Consider the following 20,551-nt stretch of genomic DNA (forward strand, 5'->3'; position numbering starts at 1 on the left):
CTGAGGCTGAATGGTAAACTGCGGCAAAGGGAACAGGAATTGGAAGGTGACGTCGCACCCCTGTATGAAAAGAACAACGCAACAGAATGAAAAGCTAATACCGCATATTACAGCTCCATTTCACCTCATACAGTGAAGCATACAGTGAATGAAAGGTATGCTACACTGTACCTGTTAACATGCGACTTAACATACAGTCACTATGCTTCATTTCTACTATTAATGAGTGCGTTTACCGGTAATGTACTGCACCAGAAAGGTTAGATAAACTGAACTTATTGAGTCTGGAGAAACATATATGGCTAAAATTACTAGGTAATGCCCGGTGGTGCTGATCCAGGGATTTTATCTTATTGCCATTTGGAGTCAAAAAGGAATTTTTTCCCTTTTGGGGCTAATTGGCCCAGGCCTTGTAAGGTTTTTTTTTTTTTACCTTTCTCTGGATCAAGCAGGCTGGTGTAGTACTTTATTTTGTGCTTGAGCTGGATGGACGTATGTCTTTTTTTAACCCAAATAGCTGTAACTATGTGGTACATTGCAGTAAGCCATGTTACAAAGCGGCCATTACACTGCAACATAACGCACCACTGTGAACAGGGCCTGAGGGACTTTTCAAACTGCATCAGTTGTGTTGCAGAATCACTCTGCATGTGAACATCCTGTCCACACCATTCTATGGGCATGTTCACATCTCTGCACTGTAACAGATTCTGTTATTCTAACTCCCAGCATCAGTGGCGTAGCAATAGCGGATGCAGAGGTAGCGAACAAGTGATGGAAAAGCTTTCCCAAAATGTGTTTGCTAACAGTTTGCGAACATTTCTGGATCCGTTCGTGAAGGCGGCGAACCTCCATAGACTTCAATGGGCTGGTGAACGCTAAAACCTATAGGGACTATTTCTGGCCACAATCCTTATTTAAAAAGCTGTTTAAAGGGTCCTAACACCTTGACAGTGACGTGCCGGAGGGGGGATCAATGGCAAATTTTCCACGAAAAAATATTTACAGTGGTTTGCAAAAGTATTCGGCCCCCTTGAAGTTTTCCACATTTTGTCATATCACTGCCACAAACATGATTCAATTTTATTGGCATTCCACATGGAAGACCAATACAAAGTGGTGTACACGTGAGAAGTGGAACGAAAATCATACATGATTCCAAACATTTAAAAAAAAAAAATAACTGCAAAGTGGGGTGTGCGTAATTATTCAGCCCCCTGAGTCAATACTTTGTAGAACCACCTTTTGCTGCAATTACAGCTGCCAGTCTTTTAGGGCATGTCTACCAGCTTTGCACATCTAGAGACTGAAATCCTTGCCCATTCTTCTCTGCAAAACAGCTCCTGCTCAGTCAGATTAGATGGACAGCGTTTGTAAACAGCAGTTTTCAGATCTTGCCACAGATTCTTGATTGGATTTAGATCTGGACTTTGACTGGGCCATTCTAACACATGGATATGTTTTGTTTTGAATCATTCCATTGTTGCCCTGGCTTTACGTTTAGGGTTGTTGTCCTGCTGGAAGGTGAACCTCCGCCTCAGTCTCAAGTCTTCTGCAGACTCCAAGAGGTTTTCTTCCAAGACTGCCCTGTATTTGGCTCCATCCATCTTCCCATCAACTCTGACCAGCTTCCCTGTCCATGCTGAAGAGAAGCACCCCCAGAGCATGATGCTGCCACCACCATATTTGGCAGTGGGGATGGTGTGTTCAGAGTGATGTGCAGTGTTAGTTTTCCGCCACACATAGCGTTTTGCATTTTGGCCACAAAGTTCAATTTGGGTCTCATCTGAGCAGAGCACATTCTTCCACATGGTTGCTGTGTCCCCCACATGGCTTGTGGCAAACTGCAAACGGGACTTCTTATGCTTTTCTGTTAACAATGGCTTTCTTCTTGCCACTCTTCCATAAAGGCCATCTTTGTGCAGTGCACGACTAATAGTTGTCCTATGGACAGATTCCCCCACCTGAGCTGTAGATCTCTGCAGCTCGTCCAGAATCACCATGGGCCTCTTGACTGCATTTCTGATCAGCGCTCTCCTTGTTGCCTGTGAGTTTAGGTGGACGGCCTTGTCCTGGTAGGTTTACAGTTGTGCCATACTTCTTCCATTTCTGAATGATCGCTTGAACGGTGCTCCGTGGGATGTTCAAGGCTTTGGAAATCTTTTTGTAGCCTAAGCCTGCTTTAAATTTCTCAATAACTTCATCCCTGACCTGTCTGGTGTGTTCTTTGGACTTCATGGTTTTGTTGCTCCCAATATTCTCTTAGACAACTTCTGAGGCCATCACAGAGCAGCTGTATTTGTACCGACATTAGATTACACACAGGTGCACGCTATTTAGTCATTAGCACTCACCAGGCAATGTCTATGGGCAACTGACTGCACTCAGATTAAAAGGGGCTAAATAATTACGCACACCCCCCTTTGCAGTTATTTATATGTAAAAAATGTTTGGAATCATGTATGATTTTCGTTCCCCTTCTCACGTGTACACCACTTTGTATTGGTCTTTCACGTGCAATTGCAATAAAATTGATTCATGTTTATGGCAGTAATGTGACAAAATGTGGAAAACTTCAAGGGGGCCGAATACTTTTGCAAACCACTGTATTTTATGCAGAGTCATGTTTTAATGTCTAAAGGGCAGAAATCACATGAAATTTCTAAATTTGTGGAATAAAGTGCTTTAAAATGTCCGGCGTGTAGACGTCGATCAGGTAGTGTAAGGGTTAGGCTTTGTTCACACTGACGGATGAAACACTGCTTTTACTGCATCGCAAACAACCGGAAGGACTTCAGTGATAACGTCAGGTGAAGAAGGTAACACTAGTGGACACTCAGGTGATTTGATGAGCTGAATGTCACTTAACTCAGATGACAATTATATTTTCCAAAGAGCAGAAATCACAATATACAGTTGCTGGGCTGCACTGTGCTGGTGAACACAGTCTGGAAGAACACCACAGTCTGCAACAGCACACAGCACAAAAGCACAAATAAAAAAGTAGGATCAGTCCTAAAAAGGACTATGGGGTTCTCTAGTTATTGAACTACTAGTGACAGAACCCCTCTCCAACAGCTAAAGAGTACTGGGCACGCAGAACAGCAATATACCAAAGCTATCCCTCACTCAGCAGAACTCTCTCCCTATTCTACCTAGTACAGCAGTCACAGGCAGAATGTAATATAGCTGCTGTGCTCGGACTTTTATGGGGGGGGGGGGAGGGGGTTCGGAAGGGAGAAATTCCTCATTGGCTGCCAGGTGTCTCTTGACTGGGGTGAGGGGTACATTTTTGGCTCCATGTTAAGGCATGGGGCGGATCGAATTTCACAATGTGTTCGCCGACCGGCAAATGGGCGGACGGCCGAAAATACTCGCTAGTGAAAAGTTCTGTCCATCCTAGTAGCAACCGCACCGGGGCTTCTGGACCAGAGGGACCCATAAAGAGCCCTACTTCAACTGCTGTATTCACTCTTCAATGGTTCTGTGCTGATCACCTGTATATGATGTTGATAGATTTTGGTGCTCTGTATCAATTGCAAGCAGTCCTAGCAGGGACTGCTTGGCCTGAAGAAAGGCTGTCATTTACCTGAAAGAGCAGGGCTTTCGCTGTACAGCAGCCCTATCCGTCCTTTTCAGGGGTGTAACCCTAATCTCCCCACCCCCTGCAAACTTCCTACCTGATGTCATTTGACACCCAGTGCTGATTATTTACAGACAACCCCCTACCCCCCCCCCCCCCCCCCCAAAAAAAAAAAAAATATGGGAGGGTTGACGGCTTGAGGCGTCAGGTGTGTCGCTGAAAATTTTGGGGGATTTGTTTGGGGAAAAGGAGTCGTCAGGATGTGGACGGAGCTAACCGATATGAAACTCTGTACTCTAAACAGTGCTGCAGAAGATGTCAGTGCTATATAAATACACAATAATAATATGGTAGGACATTAGACTATGACTATGGTATGATTAGATTGTGAGCTTCTCTGAGGACAGTCAGAAAAGGGGGACATACAAAAGAGGAGGATGCATAGGAGGAGGGGGAGATAAAGAGGTAGAGGCACAAGACAGAAAGGAACACTCGAGGAAGGGCTCCACCTGGAACGTTGTGTGTATTACCTTGTTGCTTCAATACAGCTTGTTGCTGCTTTTAGCCACAGAGTGCCGTGTCCGTTTTTTGCTATCACAAGACCGAAAGCCTGATGGGAGAGGAGAAATGGCAGGAAGACTTCTCACCAGGACTACAGACATCACCCGTGCTGTTTGGCAGGGACATGCTTTCTAAAGAAGCCACTAAAATCTGAAAAGAGGAAAGGGTCATGGGGAAGACAACAGGGTGGGAGGGGGAGCTGGAAAAAAGAGATAAGATTACCTGCAATCAAGCTAATCTAAATTCCCTGGAGTTTACTTCTCTGCTCACTACAGAAGTCGGCTGTCAGCAGGGGCGCCTCTAGCCATTTCGTCTCTCCAGGCGGAAAAATCTGTGGCACCCACCATGAAAATATTCATAATGTGGCAGCGTTTCACTGGGAAATAATCATAATGTGGCAGCGTTTCATCAGAAAATTTGCAATGTGGGCAGCGTTTCACCAGAAAATACATGTAATGTAAGACTGCAGAAGTGAGCTTACGGGCCAGTGAGACGCCACAAGCCTGTTCACCACCTGGGGACACAAGATCTGGGGGGCGGTGACTGTGGTCGGTCCCCCCCCCCCACACACAGCACTCATGACCGCCTGGTCGGTCTGGCACCCTCTACAACAAGGGTCAGAAGGAGGCACAAATGGGGACAGAAGGAGGGACAGATGTGGCACATTGGGAGTGAAGAGGCACATGGAGACAGAAGATGCACAAAGGGAGACAGAAGGAGGCAGAGTGGAACTGAAGGAGGAACAGGGGGGCAGAGGTAGCACAAGGGGACAAATAAAGGCAAAGGGGACATAAGGAGACACGGGAACAGAAGGAGGCAGAGATGGCACAAAGGAGGAAAGAAGGAAGCACAAGGCACAGCCTGTGCCTGCAACTTACGCTGAGTAGATGCAGCAGAAGCAAGTAATAGAACACCCACAGGGGGTGTGGCTTAGTCTGGGTGGGGCTTAATATGGGGCGGAGCTTAATCCTGCAATATGGCGCCCCCCAGGACCAATGCCATTCCAGGCAATGTCCTGTACTGCCTATGCCTAGAGGCGCCCCTGGCTGTCAGCACCTGTACCACTGGCTTAAATATTCAATAGTCAGGGCACTCTGGTATTACAGCATCCAGTGCACATGGCTACTAAGAACAGCCAACTTTTGAAGCACTTAAAGGATACCACAACTGAAATGTGACATAATGAGATAGACATGTGTATGTACAGTGCCTAGCACACAGATAACTATGCTGTGTTCCTTTTTTTCTTTCTCTGCCTGAAAGAGTTAAATATCAGGTATGTAAGTGGCTGACTCTGTCCTGACTCAGACAGGAAGTGACTACAGTGTGACCCTCACTGATAAGAAATTCCCCTTTTTTACCTCTTTCTTGCTCTCAGAAGCCATTTTCTGCTAGGAAAGTGTTTTATAGTTGGAATTTCTTATCAGTGAGGGTCACACTGTAGTCACTTCCTGTCTGAGTCAGGACTGAGTCAGCCACTTACATACCTGATATTTAACTCTTTCAGGCAGAGAAAGAAAAAAAGGAACACAGCATAGTTATTTGTGTGCCTGGCACTGTACATACACATGTCTATCTCATTATGTCACATTTCAGTTGTGGTATCCTTTAACACATTCTGCCACCACTCCCTGCTAATGTCCCAGCTGCAGAACAGCAATCATTCTCCCTGTTCACCGTGCTGCTCTGCACATTCACTCACTGCAGGCTGTGTGTAGAGAGCGAGGAGACACATTGCCCACAGGACAGGAAGTGGGAGGGGCACTACATCTAGTGCAGGAAGTAGTACAGTCCCCTGCACTGCCTGCTGCTATTTTCCCGAAACAGGCCCATATGGCGTTTCCCAATCTTCTGGCACAAGCGAGTGCCCAAATTGCCTGCTTCTAGACACCCTCCATGCTCCAAACCACCACCTCCTCTCCAACAAAGGTCAGGCTAGCACCCCCACCCTTCACAAAAATGGAAATCATGCAGGCTACAAACCCCCCAAGAAAAAAACAGTGCTAGGCGTCGGAAAGGGGTTAAATACTATTCCCCCCTTCTGAGTTGTAGCAACTCAGAGGGATATAGTTGGGAGTATTGAGCTTTTTACAAAGGGAAAAAAGCAGAAAACCGTAAGTCCTTTTTGGGGTCGTCCACTTCACCCCTCCGTAAGCTTGAGGTATATAGAAAGGATTTTTTAAAAAAAACTCGTACAAAAATCTTCAGAATACAAAATATCAAAAGACTTTATTGAAAATTCTCTGTGAGAAATTCCTTGCAGGTACTTTAAAATGCGAAATGTAAAGCACAGACATATACTTCACTCATGAACTTAATGCAAATATAAAAAGAGGCCTCTTTTTATATTTGCATTAAGTTCATGAGTGAAGTATATGTCTGTGCTTTACATTTCGCATTTTAAAGTACCTGCAAGGAATTTCTCACAGAGAATTTTAACGGAACTTTTTGGAAATTTGTGTCAATAAAGTCTTTTGATATTTTTGTATTCTGAAGATTTTTGTACGAGTTTTTTTAAAAATCCTTTCTATATACCTCAAGCAACTCAGAGGGAGACGTAATTTGGGATCTGACGATCGCCAGATACTCAAATTATTGCTACACGGGGTGCGCAGCATGGCATTACTGCTATGACGGCGCCCAGCTTCGGCGCTTACCGCCAGGCACCGAAATGAAGAGGTCCGCTTATTTTTTTGTTTTGTTTTTTATTAGATTTAAATGTCTATTTTGAATTTGATGTCTAATTTATTAAAAATAATGTGTGTGGCCATCTTTATGGGTTCTGATGAGTTGCATCAGGGAAGAGGCATTGTCGCACTTGTAAAAAATGTAATGATTCACAGAAAGTTGTGTGCTTCAAATATGTGTAATTCTAAAGGGATGAGGCAGCAAAACAGCTCTGCAAGCTGGTCCCTCCCTGCTAAGCTACAGTGCAGACTATTTATCCGTGACAAATGACACCGTGAATACTTCATATATCACATGACATCACTGTCTGACAGATGATAAGGAAGACATTACAGGTCACTCCTGTCCTTCCCTCTGTAGCTCTATATAAAGATATGGAGTCAGGGTAAGTTCACTTCATTGGGAAACAAACTGGGTGAAGACATGGGCTATTCAGGTAAAGGTAGACTATGCTTGTTATATTTCTGTTTGTCTGTCTTTGTATACTCTTCAGTGACTGTAGATTCAAAACCTTAGAGTAAATTAAGGCCCTGTTCACAGTAGTAAGTTATGTTACAGAATTATTCTGCATGTCAACTCACCCACAATTCTATGGGCCTGTTCACAGAGTACTGTGTAACTGATCGCGTTATTCTAACTCACTGCATGCAGGCTTTGTATTTAAGTCTATGGCCAGTCTCTATTGGGCCTGGAACCCACTGCAAAACGCTAATCGCTAATCGCAAGCGCTAGCATTTTGTATGAGCAGTTTGTCAGCGGTTTCATGAGCGTCTTAGGAAGTGATTTTACAAAGTGTATCAATTTGCCAGCGATTGTGTAGCGATTAGCGTTTTAAAGTCTGATTGGTCCTTTCAATTAATTTCAATTTTGTTACAGTGTGTTAACTTTAAAACGCTAGCAAAATCGCTCCCTGCAGGTTTTGATGAGCGATTACGCCAGCGTTTATATACTTTACATTGAAACGCTCCTGTGGAAGTTGCCCCATCTATTAACATTAGCTGAGCGTTTTGGCAAAATGCTAGCGTATCGCAGCGCTGCCAAAATGCTCACAAAACCGCTATTGTGGGTTCCAGCCCTCTCAGTTCATAATGCGTGCATTATGCAGCTGACCACTGTGAACCTAGCTAGCCACACACTGGGGGCTGGAACCCACAAGGGCATTTTTCAGAGCATTTTTGGAGCGTTTGAAAATGCTAGCGTTTTGTAAAAACGCTCAGCTACTGTTAATGGATGGGGCAACTTCAACTGTAGCGATTGGGATTCAGAAAATCGCAAGCGCAAGACATGCAGCATTTTGGGAATGTTAGTGCTTCAATGTAAAGTAGATCATCGCTGGCGTAATCGCGCATCAAAACCTGCACGGATCGATCTTGCTAGCGTTTTCAAGTTACTGCACACTGTAACAAAATTAAAATTAATTGAAAGGACCAATCAGACTTTAAAACGCTAATTGCTACACAACCGCTGGCAAATTGATACACTTTTTGAAAATCGCTCCCTAAAACGCTCATTAAACCACTTACAAACTGCTCATACAAAATGCTAGCGATTAGCAATTGCGTTTTGCAGTGGACTCCAGGCCTTACAAGTTGTGTTGCATTGTAATGGATACTGATTTGTGCACATAAGAGAGTGATTTAAAGTCTATTAACAATTCACACCTCATCAGCTGTAATGCAGTTCAAGGGATTGTGTTGTTGCAATGCAGGCAAGAATCACACACATTTTATGTGCAAAAGGTTGGTCAATGAAGGTGCACATTGGTCATTTGCTTCTTTGCATGCGTTACATTGCATGTCATCAGAAATGTCTTTTAGTTATGTATATATAATAATGTAACAACTCAATGCCTAGCCTCGAGGATCCTTATACACGAATGCTCTGTGATAGCACTGCAATGCAGCTGAAAAGTCACACCTCACATTATAACTGTGCTGCGACCAAACAAAAAAAAATTAACGCTCTGCCTAATGAAAGTCTATGGGGTAGTTCATACTACCCATGTTGCAGTATGCTGCGTGGGAAGTGCCCTATCTAACGTGAGTGCATGCCTACGTTGCCGTGCGGTGCCTGCAGCCATCTGCGTCGTACCGGAAGTCATGTAAGTCTATGGTGATTCAGGGTTTCTAAAAATGTTGGTGGCAGTGTTGTGGGCGCGCATGCGCAGAAGCGTATTTTTACAATACGCTTCCGCGCACTTCTGTACTTCCAAAACAGAAAGTGAACACAAGCGAGCATCACTTCCTGTTTGTATGTCAGCCAGAAGGGGAATACCACATCTTAACGTGGTAATCCCCAAAGGCCTGTTTTTGACGGTGCGATCCCCGGACTTGACAGCACCGCTAACACCAGCTGTTATTCTGAAACTGGCCTCATTGTAACATACTGCAGCTTGAGCGTTACTTCTGCACCGCAAGCAATGTGTCATGTCCCATAGACTTTATTAATGGACACTAAAACAAGCTGTGGAGCAAAAGAGTACTTCTACGTGATGCATTTAGGGCTCATTCACACTGGGGGTATTTTCGTCCTTTTTTCATGCGCTGGCGATTTTTAAAATCGCCTCCAACGCTTGTGCAATGAATGTCTATGAGAAGGTTCATATCAGCTCAGGTCATGCGCTGTTTGTTCAGTAGAGCGGTGCGTGGACCATTTATGAGGCAATTCTGCCTCAATGGAAGGTATAGGAGAAAAGCAAAATGCTCACAAAATCGATTTGTGCAGCGATTGCGTTTTTAAGAATAAATATATTTATTATTTTTTTGGTTCAAAGAGGTAAACCGCAATCACTCGGCAAAACCACTTAGAAAAGCATTGAAAAAAAAAAAGTGCGCAGGTAGTCGCCAGGGACTGGGGAAAAAAAAGCACAAAACCCACCCAACGCGGATAGCCACGCGAACGGAACGCGATGTGAACGAGGCCTGAGTGTAGCCTCTTTTCCATGAGTATCTGAAGGGCGGTGAATTCAACGCCTGTCAGATGCTCCCGTCCATCGGCCAGGTGCTTGCTAGCGCTCAGCATGGGTGGCAGACGGGCGTTCTCCCATGCAGTTGCACTGAATTTAGTACCAGTAAAAATGTTTCTGTACCGTGTTAGCCAAACAATATATGTAGGTAGAAAAAAACAAAGTCTTGTAAAAGTAATACCTTTTAATGGCTAACTGATAACGTTAAATAATGCAAGCTTTCTGGGATCTAGTCCCCTTATATGCCTGAAGAAGGGGACTAGATCCCAGAAAGCTTGCATTATTTAACGTTATCAGTTAGCCATTAAAAGGTATTACTTTTACAAGACTTTGTTTTTTTCTACCTACATGAATTTAGTACCAAAACTTTGCACTGGGCTGATCAGATTTTCAAAAATTTGCTACAGACAGGTTAGGCACTAGGCAGAAATGTGGCAAATTCTAGCGTTTTTGCTCATAATGAAAATCTATGGGCTGCACGTAAAAAGCACGTTTTTGAAAACTCACAGCTTGCTGCATAATTTTCAAAAATGCATGTAAAACACATGTAATGTATCTTAATGGAGATGCAGAAGTATGCGTTTTTGTTTTGTTTTTTTTGTTTGTTTTTTTACAAAAGAACACGGTAAATTATTCCATTGATTAGGAAAATTAAGAAAAACTAGAAAGTGAAATGCAATCATGAACGCACATGGAAACGCACCAAAACACAGAAAAAAAACAGTGCAGAAAACATGTGCTTCTGCACTTCCAAGTGTGCTCCCATCCTCAGTCCGCTACATACAAAAAGGTTTGAGTTAGGGCCCTTTCACATGGACAGCTGACAAGCGATAAACGGTGCGTACACACATGCGACTAGTCATTTGAAACGATCGTTTCAAACGACGGTCGTTTTAAAAAAAGCAGCAAACGACTATTAAGTCTAACGACGGACGAACTAGATCGTTAAAAACGAACGATCTAGCTTGGAGGATTTTCTCCAACGACGATCGTTTGCAAAAGTACATTGTTGGAAACGGTAGTTCGTACTAGGCTTGACATGCGCATTTCACTATTTCTCCATGGAACTTTTTATTTTTATGCGCAGGCGCAATAGTTGCTTTTACGTGATGTAACGATCGTTCTAACAATCTGATCGTTACACACCTTTTAAAACTAACTTTACTTAGGTCGTTCTTTCATCAATTAAAAGGGTTTTTTCGTCGTTGACAAAGAACGATGGTTGTCGCATGTGTGTACGTAGCTTAAAGAGACACTGAAGCGAAAAAAAATGATGATATTATGATTTGTATGTGTACTACAGCTAAGAAAAAAAACATTCAGGGCTGGTGCACACCGAGCGGCTTTTTGGGCGTTTTCAGATCCGCTTGCGGCTGCGGATCTGCTTGGTCAATGTATCTCAATGGGGTGGTGCACATCAGAGCGGGAGGCGTTTTGCAGAAACGAAAAATGCCTGGGTGAGGCATTTTTTGGATTGCGGGTGCGTTTCTGCCTCAATGTTACGTATAGGAAAAACGCAAACCGCTCTGAAAAACGGCACTTCAGAGCGGTTTTGCAGGCGTTTTTGTTACAGAAGCTGTTCAGTAACAGCTTTACTGTAACAATATATGAAATCTACTATACTGAAAACCGCAGCAGCAATCCGCAAAACGCTAGCAAAACGCCATCGAAAAATAAAAAAAAGCGTTTCAAAATCTGCTAGCGTTTTGCGGATCTGCAAAATGCTAGCAGATTTTTAAACGCTTTTTTTTATTTTTATGAGGCGTTTTGCTAGCGTTTTGCGGATTGCTGCTGCGGTTTTCAGTATAGTAGATTTCATATATTGTTACAGTAAAGCTGTTACTGAACAGCTTCTGTAACAAAAACGCCTGCAAAACCGCTCTGAAGTGCCGTTTTTCAGAGCGGTTTGCGTTTTTCCTATACGTAACATTGAGGCAGAAACGCATCCGCAATCCAAAAAATGCCTCACCCAGGCATTTTTCGTTTCTGCAAAACGCCTGCCGCTCTGGTGTGCACTACCCCATTGAGATACATTGACCAAGCAGATCCGCAGCCGCAAGCGGATCTGAAAACGCCCAAAAAGCCGCTCGGTGTGCACCAGCCCTAAGGGCTGGTGCACACCAAAACCCGCTAGCAGATCCGCAAAATGCTAGCAGATTTTTAAACGCTTTTTTTTATTTTTATGAGGCGTTTTGCTAGCGTTTTGCGGATTGCTGCTGCGGTTTTCAGTATAGTAGATTTCATATATTGTTACAGTAAAGCTGTTACTGAACAACTTCTGTAACAAAAACGCCTGCAAAACCGCTCTGAAGTGCCGTTTTTCAGAGCGGTTTGCGTTTTTCCTATACTTAACATTGAGGCAGAAACGCATCCGCAATCCAAAAAATGCCTCACCCAGGCATTTTTCGTTTCTGCAAAACGCCTGCCGCTCTGGTGTGCACCACCCCATTGAGATACATTGACCAAGCAGATCCGCAGCCGCAAGCGGATCTGAAAACGCCCAAAAAGCCGCTCGGTGTGCACCAGCCCTAATTGTTTCCAGTGCAGGAAGAGTTGAGAAACTCCAGTTGTTATATCTATGCAAAAAAGCTATTAAGCTCTCTGACCAACTTGGTCGTGGAGAGGGCTGTTATCTGACTTTTATTATCTCAACTGTAATTAAACTGTTTACTTTTCCTCTAGCAGAGGAGAGTTTATTACTTCACAGACTGCTCTGAAAGACTCATTTTGAATGCTGAGTGTTGTGTAATCTGGACATATTATAGAGTGATGCAATGTTAGAAAAAACACTATATACCTGAAAAGAAAAATATGAGAATATTTTCTTTGCTGCTAATCTTCTAGTAATTATTCATAGTACACAACCAATTCATTATATCATATATTTTTTTTCGCTTCAGTGTCTCTTTAAGGCCGCTATCGGAGCATCCTGGGCCTCCATTAAAGGGAAGGTTCAGGGAGGGGATTAAAAAAATAAAAATAAATTTCCACTTACCTGGGGCTTCCTCCAGCCCGTGGCAGGCAGGAGGTGCCCTCGCCGCCGCTCCGCAGGCTCCCGGTGGTCTCCGGTGCCCGACCCGACCTGGCCAGGCCGGCTGCCAGGTCGGGCTTTTCTGCGCTCCATTTCCTGGGACTTCTGCGTCCCACGCCGGCGCGCTGACGTCATCGGACGTCCGCCGGGCTGCACTGCGCATCGGCATCGTTTGCCGAGCAGTTCAGCCTCCTGTCTGCCGCCCGCTAGTGCAATTTGGGTGCAATTTAAATGCAGCGGAATTGCAGCGTTTGTAACACCAGCGCTCAGATCTCACTCTGTGGGGGGCCCCTGTACAGCACTGGTACCGGGCCCTAACAAGCACCCGGACAGTCCTGGAGAGCAGCTTACAGGCGGTGACTTAAAGAGACACTGAAGCGAAAAAAAATATATGATATAATGAATTGGTTGTGTACTATGAATAATTACTAGAAGATTAGCAGCAAAGAAAATATTCTCATATTTTTCTTTTCAGGTATATAGTGTTTTTTCTAACATTGCATCACTCTATAATATGTCCAGATTACACAACACTCAGCATTCAAAATGAGTCTTTCAGAGCAGTCTGTGAAGTAATAAACTCTCCTCTGCTAGAGGAAAAGTAAACAGTTTAATTACAGTTGAGATAATTAAAGTCAGATAACAGCCCTCTCCACGACCAAGTTGGTCGGAGAGCTTAATAGCTTTTTTGCAAAGAGATAACAACTGGAGTTTCTCAACTCTTCCTGCACTGGAAACAATTAAGGTGGCCATACACTGGCCCGATTCCCGGCCGTTTCGACAGCAGATTCGATCCTGGGATCGAATCTGCTGCCAATCGTTCGCGGTAAACGCCGCCGACGATCCGATTTCCTCCCGAAATCGGATCGGTCCGTCGATCACGCCGTGCGGGAAATTACCCTCGATCGCCCGCGGGTAAAGTGCGCGTCGCTAGCGGCGGCCGATCCGATGAAATATACATTACCTGATGCGGGCTCCCGGGCGTCTTCTCCGCATCTTCTCAGCGCTGCACCCGCTCCATCCCGGCGCTTCCTGGGTCACTGCAGTGACCCAGGAAGTTCAAATAGAGGGCGCTCTATTTGAACTTCCTGGTCACGGAGTGACACAGGAAGCGCCGAGATGGAGCAAGAACAGAGCGGTGCAGCGTGGAGAAGATGCCCGGGAGCCAGCGTCAGGTAATGTATGCGCGGGGGGAGGACAGGCGGCAGGAGCAGCTGAACAGATTGTGATCGGTTTCAGGCTGAAATCGATTCACAATCTGTTTGCAGTAAAGGCAGCCATACGATCCCTATCTGATCAGATTCGATCAGATAGGGATCTGTCAGCTGGTCGATCTGATGGCACATCGACCAGTGTATGGCTGCCTTTAGACTGATGTATCTGATCTTAATGTTTTTTTTCTTAGCTGTAGTACACATACAAATGATCATATCATCATTTTTTTTTCGCTTCAGTGTCTCTTTAAGCTCATCCAGAGTGTTGGGTCTTGCGTCTCTCAACTTTCTCTTCACAATATCCCACAGATTCTTAATGGGGTTCAGGTCAGGAGAGTTGGCAGGCCAATTGAGCACAGTAATACCATGGTCAGTAAACCATTTACCAGTGGTTTTGGCACTGTGAGCAGGTGCCAGGTCGTGCTGAAAAATGAAATCTTCATCTCCATAAAGCTTTTCAGCAGAACTTTATCACAATATGCTAAATTTTTTAGAAGATCCTGTCAAGGGCGTAGGGCCCGTGGTCGCAGCGGTCGCCTTGGCGACCAGGCCCGGCTCCTGAGGAGGCGGGGGAGGGGCCCGGGGGGCCCATCTCCGTTTGGAGGGCCATGCGCGCTGGTAGGGGGGAGCCGCAGCCGCGGGGAGGGCAGCCCGACCTCTCCCTCCCTTCCTGTCCCCGGGGCCCCCCCCTCAGATGCAGAGTGAGCGGCTCACGGAAGCGCTGTAGGCAGAACTCACCTCCGTCCCTGGTTCCAATCGCCGCTTCCGTGAGCCGCTCACTCTGCATCTGAGGGGGGGGGGGGGGGGGGGCCCGGGGAGAGGAAGGGAGGGAGAGGTCGGGCTGCCCTCCCCGCGGCTGCGCCCCCCCCTCCATTATGGGGACGGGGCACCTACCTACCTAATCTATCCTGGGGGGCAGCTACCTAATCTATCCTGGGGGGCACCTACCTAATCTAACCTATCCTGGGGGGCACCTACCTAATCTATCCTGGGGGGCAGCTACCTAATCTATCCTGGGGGGCAGCTACCTAATCTAACCTAATCCTGGGGGGCAGCTACCTAATCTATCCTGGGGGGCAGCTACCTAATCTATCCTGGGGGGCACCTACCTAATCTAACCTATACTGGGGGGCAGCTACCTAATCTAACCTATACTGGGGGGCAGCTACCTAATCTATCCTGGGGGGCAGCTACCTAATCTAATCTAATCCTGGGGGGCAGCTATCTAATCTATCCTGGGGGGCAGCTACCTAATCTATCCTGGGGGGCAGCTACCTAATCTAACCTATACTGGGGGGCAGCTACCTAATCTATCCTGGGGGGCAGCTACCTAATCTATCCTGGGGGGCAGCTACCTAATCTAACCTATACTGGGGGGCACCTACCTAATCTAACCTATATTGGGGGGCAGCTACCTAATCTATCCTGGGGGCAGCTACCTAATCTATCCTGGGGGGCAGCTACCTAATCTATCCTGGGGGGCAGCTACCTAATCTATCCTGGGGGGCAGCTACCTAATCTAACCTATACTGGGGGGCACCTACCTAATCTAACCTATACTGGGGGGCAGCTACCTAATCTATCCTGGGGGGCAGCTACCTAATCTATCCTGGGGGGCAGCTACCTAATCTAACCTAATCCTGGGGGGCAGCTACCTAATCTATCCTGGGGGGAAGCTACCTAATCTATCCTGGGGGGCAGCTACCTAATCTAACCTATCCTGGGGGCAGCTACCTAATCTATCCTGGGGGCAGCTACCTAATCTATCCTGGGGGGCAGCTACCTAATCTAACCTATACTGGGGGGCACCGACCTAATCTAATTTATACTGGGGGCACCTACCTATCTAACCTATACTGGGGGCACTTACTTATCTAACCTGTATTGGGGGCACCTAGCTAGCCTATACAGGTGGCAACTAAACTGGCTACCTATATTGGAGGCACCTACCTAACTAACCTATACTGGGGGCACCTACCTATCTAACCTACGCTGGGGGCAACTATTCTGGCTACCTATATTAGAGGCACCCACCTAGCTCACCTGTACTGGGGGCACCTATCTATCTAACTTATACCGGCGGCGCCTGCCTATCTCACCTATACCGGGGGCAACTATACTGGCTTACCTATGCCTGACTACCTATACTGGGGGTACCTATAGCTGGCTATAGGGATTTTGATATGTGTGCGCATCCGTCGGGTGTTGCCGGGGGAGGGGGGGCTGTTGTTGCCAGGGGGGGGGGCCCACATCCAGATTCCGCATCGGGGCCCAGAGGTTTGTAGCTACGCCACTGGATCCTGTATATGTGATATATAGTTGTACATATTCGCATAAATTTCAGAGGCAAATGTATGATATATGTATGGAAGTGATAAGACGGGCTAGCAGCTGATATGGAGATGTAAGTGAGAAAAGAGGACAGAGGAAAGGGGACTGCTATACGACTGAAGCAAAGCCTACCCCTCACATGCTTATTCCCCGATATCTTCGACTTAATAAGGGCAATCTTTAGATAATCTACATCCATCCATAATTCTGATACACACATTTCCAGAATGGGTGTATATTTTCGCCCATATGGGGAAGAGCACTCCCTCTTACTAGCTCCTATGAAGCATACCCTGTACATAATATGAATAAACTCACCCATATGGGCCCTAACACTAGCCCTGACATCCATGGTCTTGGGAAACTACGCATTACTCATTAAGACCTATAATTTGTCACCTAACTCAGAAAGAACGATAATATTACACTATCCTTGGGTTGCTACACATTACACGTCTCCTACGGGGGTGGGGATTTTATATGGGGACACACTATGTAACATTTCCTATACGGTAATTAGACAGGACACCTGGGGGTAACAACTGAAAGGGGGGCTCTACCTCTCCTCTTTAAGCTTTCTACATGTGGGTATGTAGTAGTTCACTTGATAGTTGCATGGGGAAGATTAGAGTTTGGGTATCCTTCTGTTATCTGTTCATGGTTATCATTCTCATTGGCTTATAGCCGGTGTGGGCGGAGGGGCCGCAGTTGGTGTGATATGCCGTCTCCGATCCACTGGCGGCTCCTTTCCCACATAGGATATGCAGGTCAGTCCGGGCTCCAGATCGGGCTTGGGCCAGACCTGTGTGCTTCCTCTACATGAGGAAAACTCTTAGATGGTTAAACAGCTACAACTCAGTATGTTTCATTGAGGTTGTAGAAATTTACATGTTGGTTGAGACACGTCCAGATGAAATGGCATGCCAATCCTCACAATGTTACTTTTAAAGGTGATTTCCATCAATTCCAAGGCGCTAAACATCCCAGAGAAAAGGAGAGTCCTACTTAAAGATATGTGGAAACAGAAGGCACAGGTGGTCCTCATCCAGGAGACACATTTCAAGACCTCTAAAATCCCTAAACTAAAATTTCCCCTTAATCTTTACTAGCAACTCACCAGATTCTAAAACAAAAGGGACAGCAATTCTTATCAGTAGAGACCTTGCTTTCTCAGAAATACAGATCCTATCAGATCCTAATGGCCATTATATACTGGTCAAGTGCCTTATAAAAAAACAGAAGTACACACTGGGGTCAATATATGCTCCTAACGTAGACCAAGACAAATTCATGCTTAAATTCTTTAACGACTTTACGGAGGCAAGTGCCATAATGGGAGTGGACATAAATGTGCCTTTAAATCCACAAATGGATTCGTCACAGGGTAAATCAACAGTGTCGTATGCTAGGCTAAATAAAATCAAAAAAGCTCTGCATGACCGCCAATTGGTAGATGTGTGGAGGCTGACACATCCCACCATGAAAGATTATTAATTCTACTCAACAGTGCATAATACGTACTCGTGTATTGATTACGTTTTTACCTTGCACAACTTGCTCTCTGATCATATACAATCAGAGATTGGTATTATATCTTATTCTGATCACGCTCCTGTTGTGGTTTCACTCAATTGCAGAGACAAACATAACAGACCTTTTACATGGCGACTGAATACCTCTTTATTACAGGAGCAAGCTGCCATGGCACAAATAGACGAAAAAATCAGCGAATACATTCTAATTTAATGATACGGGGGATGTGTCACCTCCCACGGTGTGGGAGGCACACAAATGTGTAATCAGGGGAGTTCTTATAAAGTTGGGTACCAGACTTAAGAAAGAAAGAGAGAGCAGAGGCAATCACTAACCAACTGGAAAAGAAGACGGCAGTTAGAATGTAAGCATAAACAATCTTTGGCAGAAAGCTCTCTACAACCTCTGCTAGGGGCAAGGAAGATTCTCAATGTAATGCTGCAAAATGGGGCTAAGCAAGCGGCTCACAGATGCCGAGGCACATTTTTCTTATATGGGAATAAATCGGGAAAGCTTCTGGCGAGAGCACTCAGACAACAATACCAGAGGTCATATGTTTCACAGATTGTACACTCCTCAAGTCAAAAGCATATTAGGAGTGAGTCCATTGCTCAGAGTTTTCGCGAATACTATACCAAATTATATAATCTGAAAACTACTGCAGGTGTGGGTCTGAGAGAGGGCTCCAGGGCTGAGATAGCGAGATACTTGGAGGAAACAGGCATGCCAAAATTAGACGAAGATATGATTAATGATATAGAGGCTCCTTTTTCAGAAGCAGAAATTTCCAAGGTGATCTCAGAAATAAAACCAGGTAAAGCTCCTGGACCCGATGGCTTTCCGATTGAATATTATAAAGAATTCAGAAATACACTGACTCCCTACCTATGTAAAACATTCAATGCATTAGCGGAAGGGTCAGACGGAGCTCCATTGCCCCACCAGACTCTAGAATCCCATATAACTGTAATTCCCATAGAGAACAAAGATCCGGCAAATTGTAGCAGTTACCGCCCCATCTCCCTTCTCAATTTAGACCTAAAGATTTTTTTTAAAGCAATAGCCAACAGAATAGCGGAACATATGGGATCAAGTGGGCTTCATACCTAACAGAGAAGCAATAGATAACACTATCAGGGCCCTTGACCTCCTTCACTTTGCCCAGTCACAGAGAGTACCGTGTACGCTGCTCTACACAGACACAAAAAGCTTTTGACCGGGTTAGCTGGAGGTGGATCAGGGCTGTCCTACAATATCAATATATAATATCAATCTTGGAGACAGGATGACAGCATGCATAGATGCCCTTTATTCAGTCCCTTCAGCCCGCATAAAAGTTAGTGGGATTCTGTCTGACCCTCTGGCCATTACTAACGGCACGAGGCAGGGGTGCCCCCTGTCCCCTCTGATCTTTGCCTTAGCCCTGGAGCCCTTTCTGTGTCACATCCGACTCAATAAAGATATAACAGGAATCGAAGTGGGTAGCACCGTCCATAAAGTAGCAGCATACGCTGACGATCTTTTGTTCTTCCTTTCCAAACCTCATTTAGCCCTACCTAACCTGATGACAACATTTGAACGGTTCAGCAACCTATCCTTCTTTAAAATTAACTATGATAAATGTGAAGCCTATAGTGTGGGTCTAGATGATAACTTAAAATCCCAATTAGAACACAACTTTCCATTCGCTTGGAAAAAAAAGCACATTAAATACTTGGGTACTCCTTATCTCGGACTCTCTGAGCAATGTGTTCACGCACAATTTCCCCCCGATGTTACAAACACTTGCAACAGATCTTAAAAAATGGGAATTACCACAAATATCTTGGTTAGGGAGAATTGCAGTCGTCAAAATGAACGCTATGCTATGCTGTACCTTTTCCAGACCCTCCCCATACCAATCCCCACAACATTTCTGCGCCACGCCCAGACCGTTTTTAACAGATACATCTGGAAGAGTAAACCTCCAAGAATCAAACGGAATGTGTTATATAGACCAAAACAAGATGGGGGGGCCTAGCAATGCCAAATGTAACTTTATACTGTTACGCTGCAGTTTTGACGAGGGTGATTGATTGGTGTAGACATAGGGAATATAAACAATGGACGATTATGGAACAGGAAATGTCCAAACGAAAATTAACCAACCTGCTCTGGTCTACAAAATCCGTACCCACGGGTCTTGATCTACCATCTCTCTGTAGGCGCATAGTACAGCTCTTTCTTAGGTTACGGCCACTCCCACATATAACGCCATGGCCATCACCTATGTTCTCTCCAATGGATAACCCAAATTTGTCAGTGCAGTATGGAGTGGGATCGCAGAACATATGGGCAAAGACTGAGAACATAACTGTCTTCCTTGATCTACCAAGGGGAATGGCGATTATTAGACGATATCAAATGAAGGGTTCAGAACTTGATTGGTGGGGTTATTTCCAGATTAGATATCTACTTAGAAGAGAGGGAATTAAGCCTTCACACCTCAGACAGAAAACTGAGTTTGAACGTTTATGCACAGGAGAGGGCCCAATTAAAAAAACACTTTCCCAATTATATATGTTATTGATCAGGGGCGTTTCTAGGGTCCTTGGAGATCAGTGGCACCTGTGGGCACCAGGCGGGGAGGTACATGCGCCGCTGCA

The 20,551-nt window shown here is 45.2% G+C and overlaps 1 protein-coding gene across 3 annotated transcripts in view; it reads left to right on the top strand.

Annotated features, from left to right (window-relative positions):
* Positions 1-7,130: 7,130 nt before the first annotated feature.
* LOC137522698 (L-amino-acid oxidase-like) overlaps positions 7,131-20,551 on the top strand; it is a 51,209-nt gene continuing 37,788 nt past the window's right edge. The window contains exon 1 of one of the 3 annotated variants that reach the window (XM_068242765.1): positions 7,131-7,217. Coding sequence is in view for 2 of the 3 variants with exons in the window: in XM_068242763.1 (XP_068098864.1) it covers positions 7,256-7,274 (19 nt within the window). In the remaining variant the exon portion in view is untranslated. Of the gene's footprint in view, positions 7,275-20,551 lie in introns of all 3 variants that reach the window. The other 2 variants (XM_068242763.1, XM_068242764.1) reach the window with 2 other exon arrangements.

This window comes from Hyperolius riggenbachi, chromosome 6 (assembly GCF_040937935.1).
Source record: "Hyperolius riggenbachi isolate aHypRig1 chromosome 6, aHypRig1.pri, whole genome shotgun sequence".
Taxonomy (NCBI): domain Eukaryota; kingdom Metazoa; phylum Chordata; class Amphibia; order Anura; family Hyperoliidae; genus Hyperolius; species Hyperolius riggenbachi.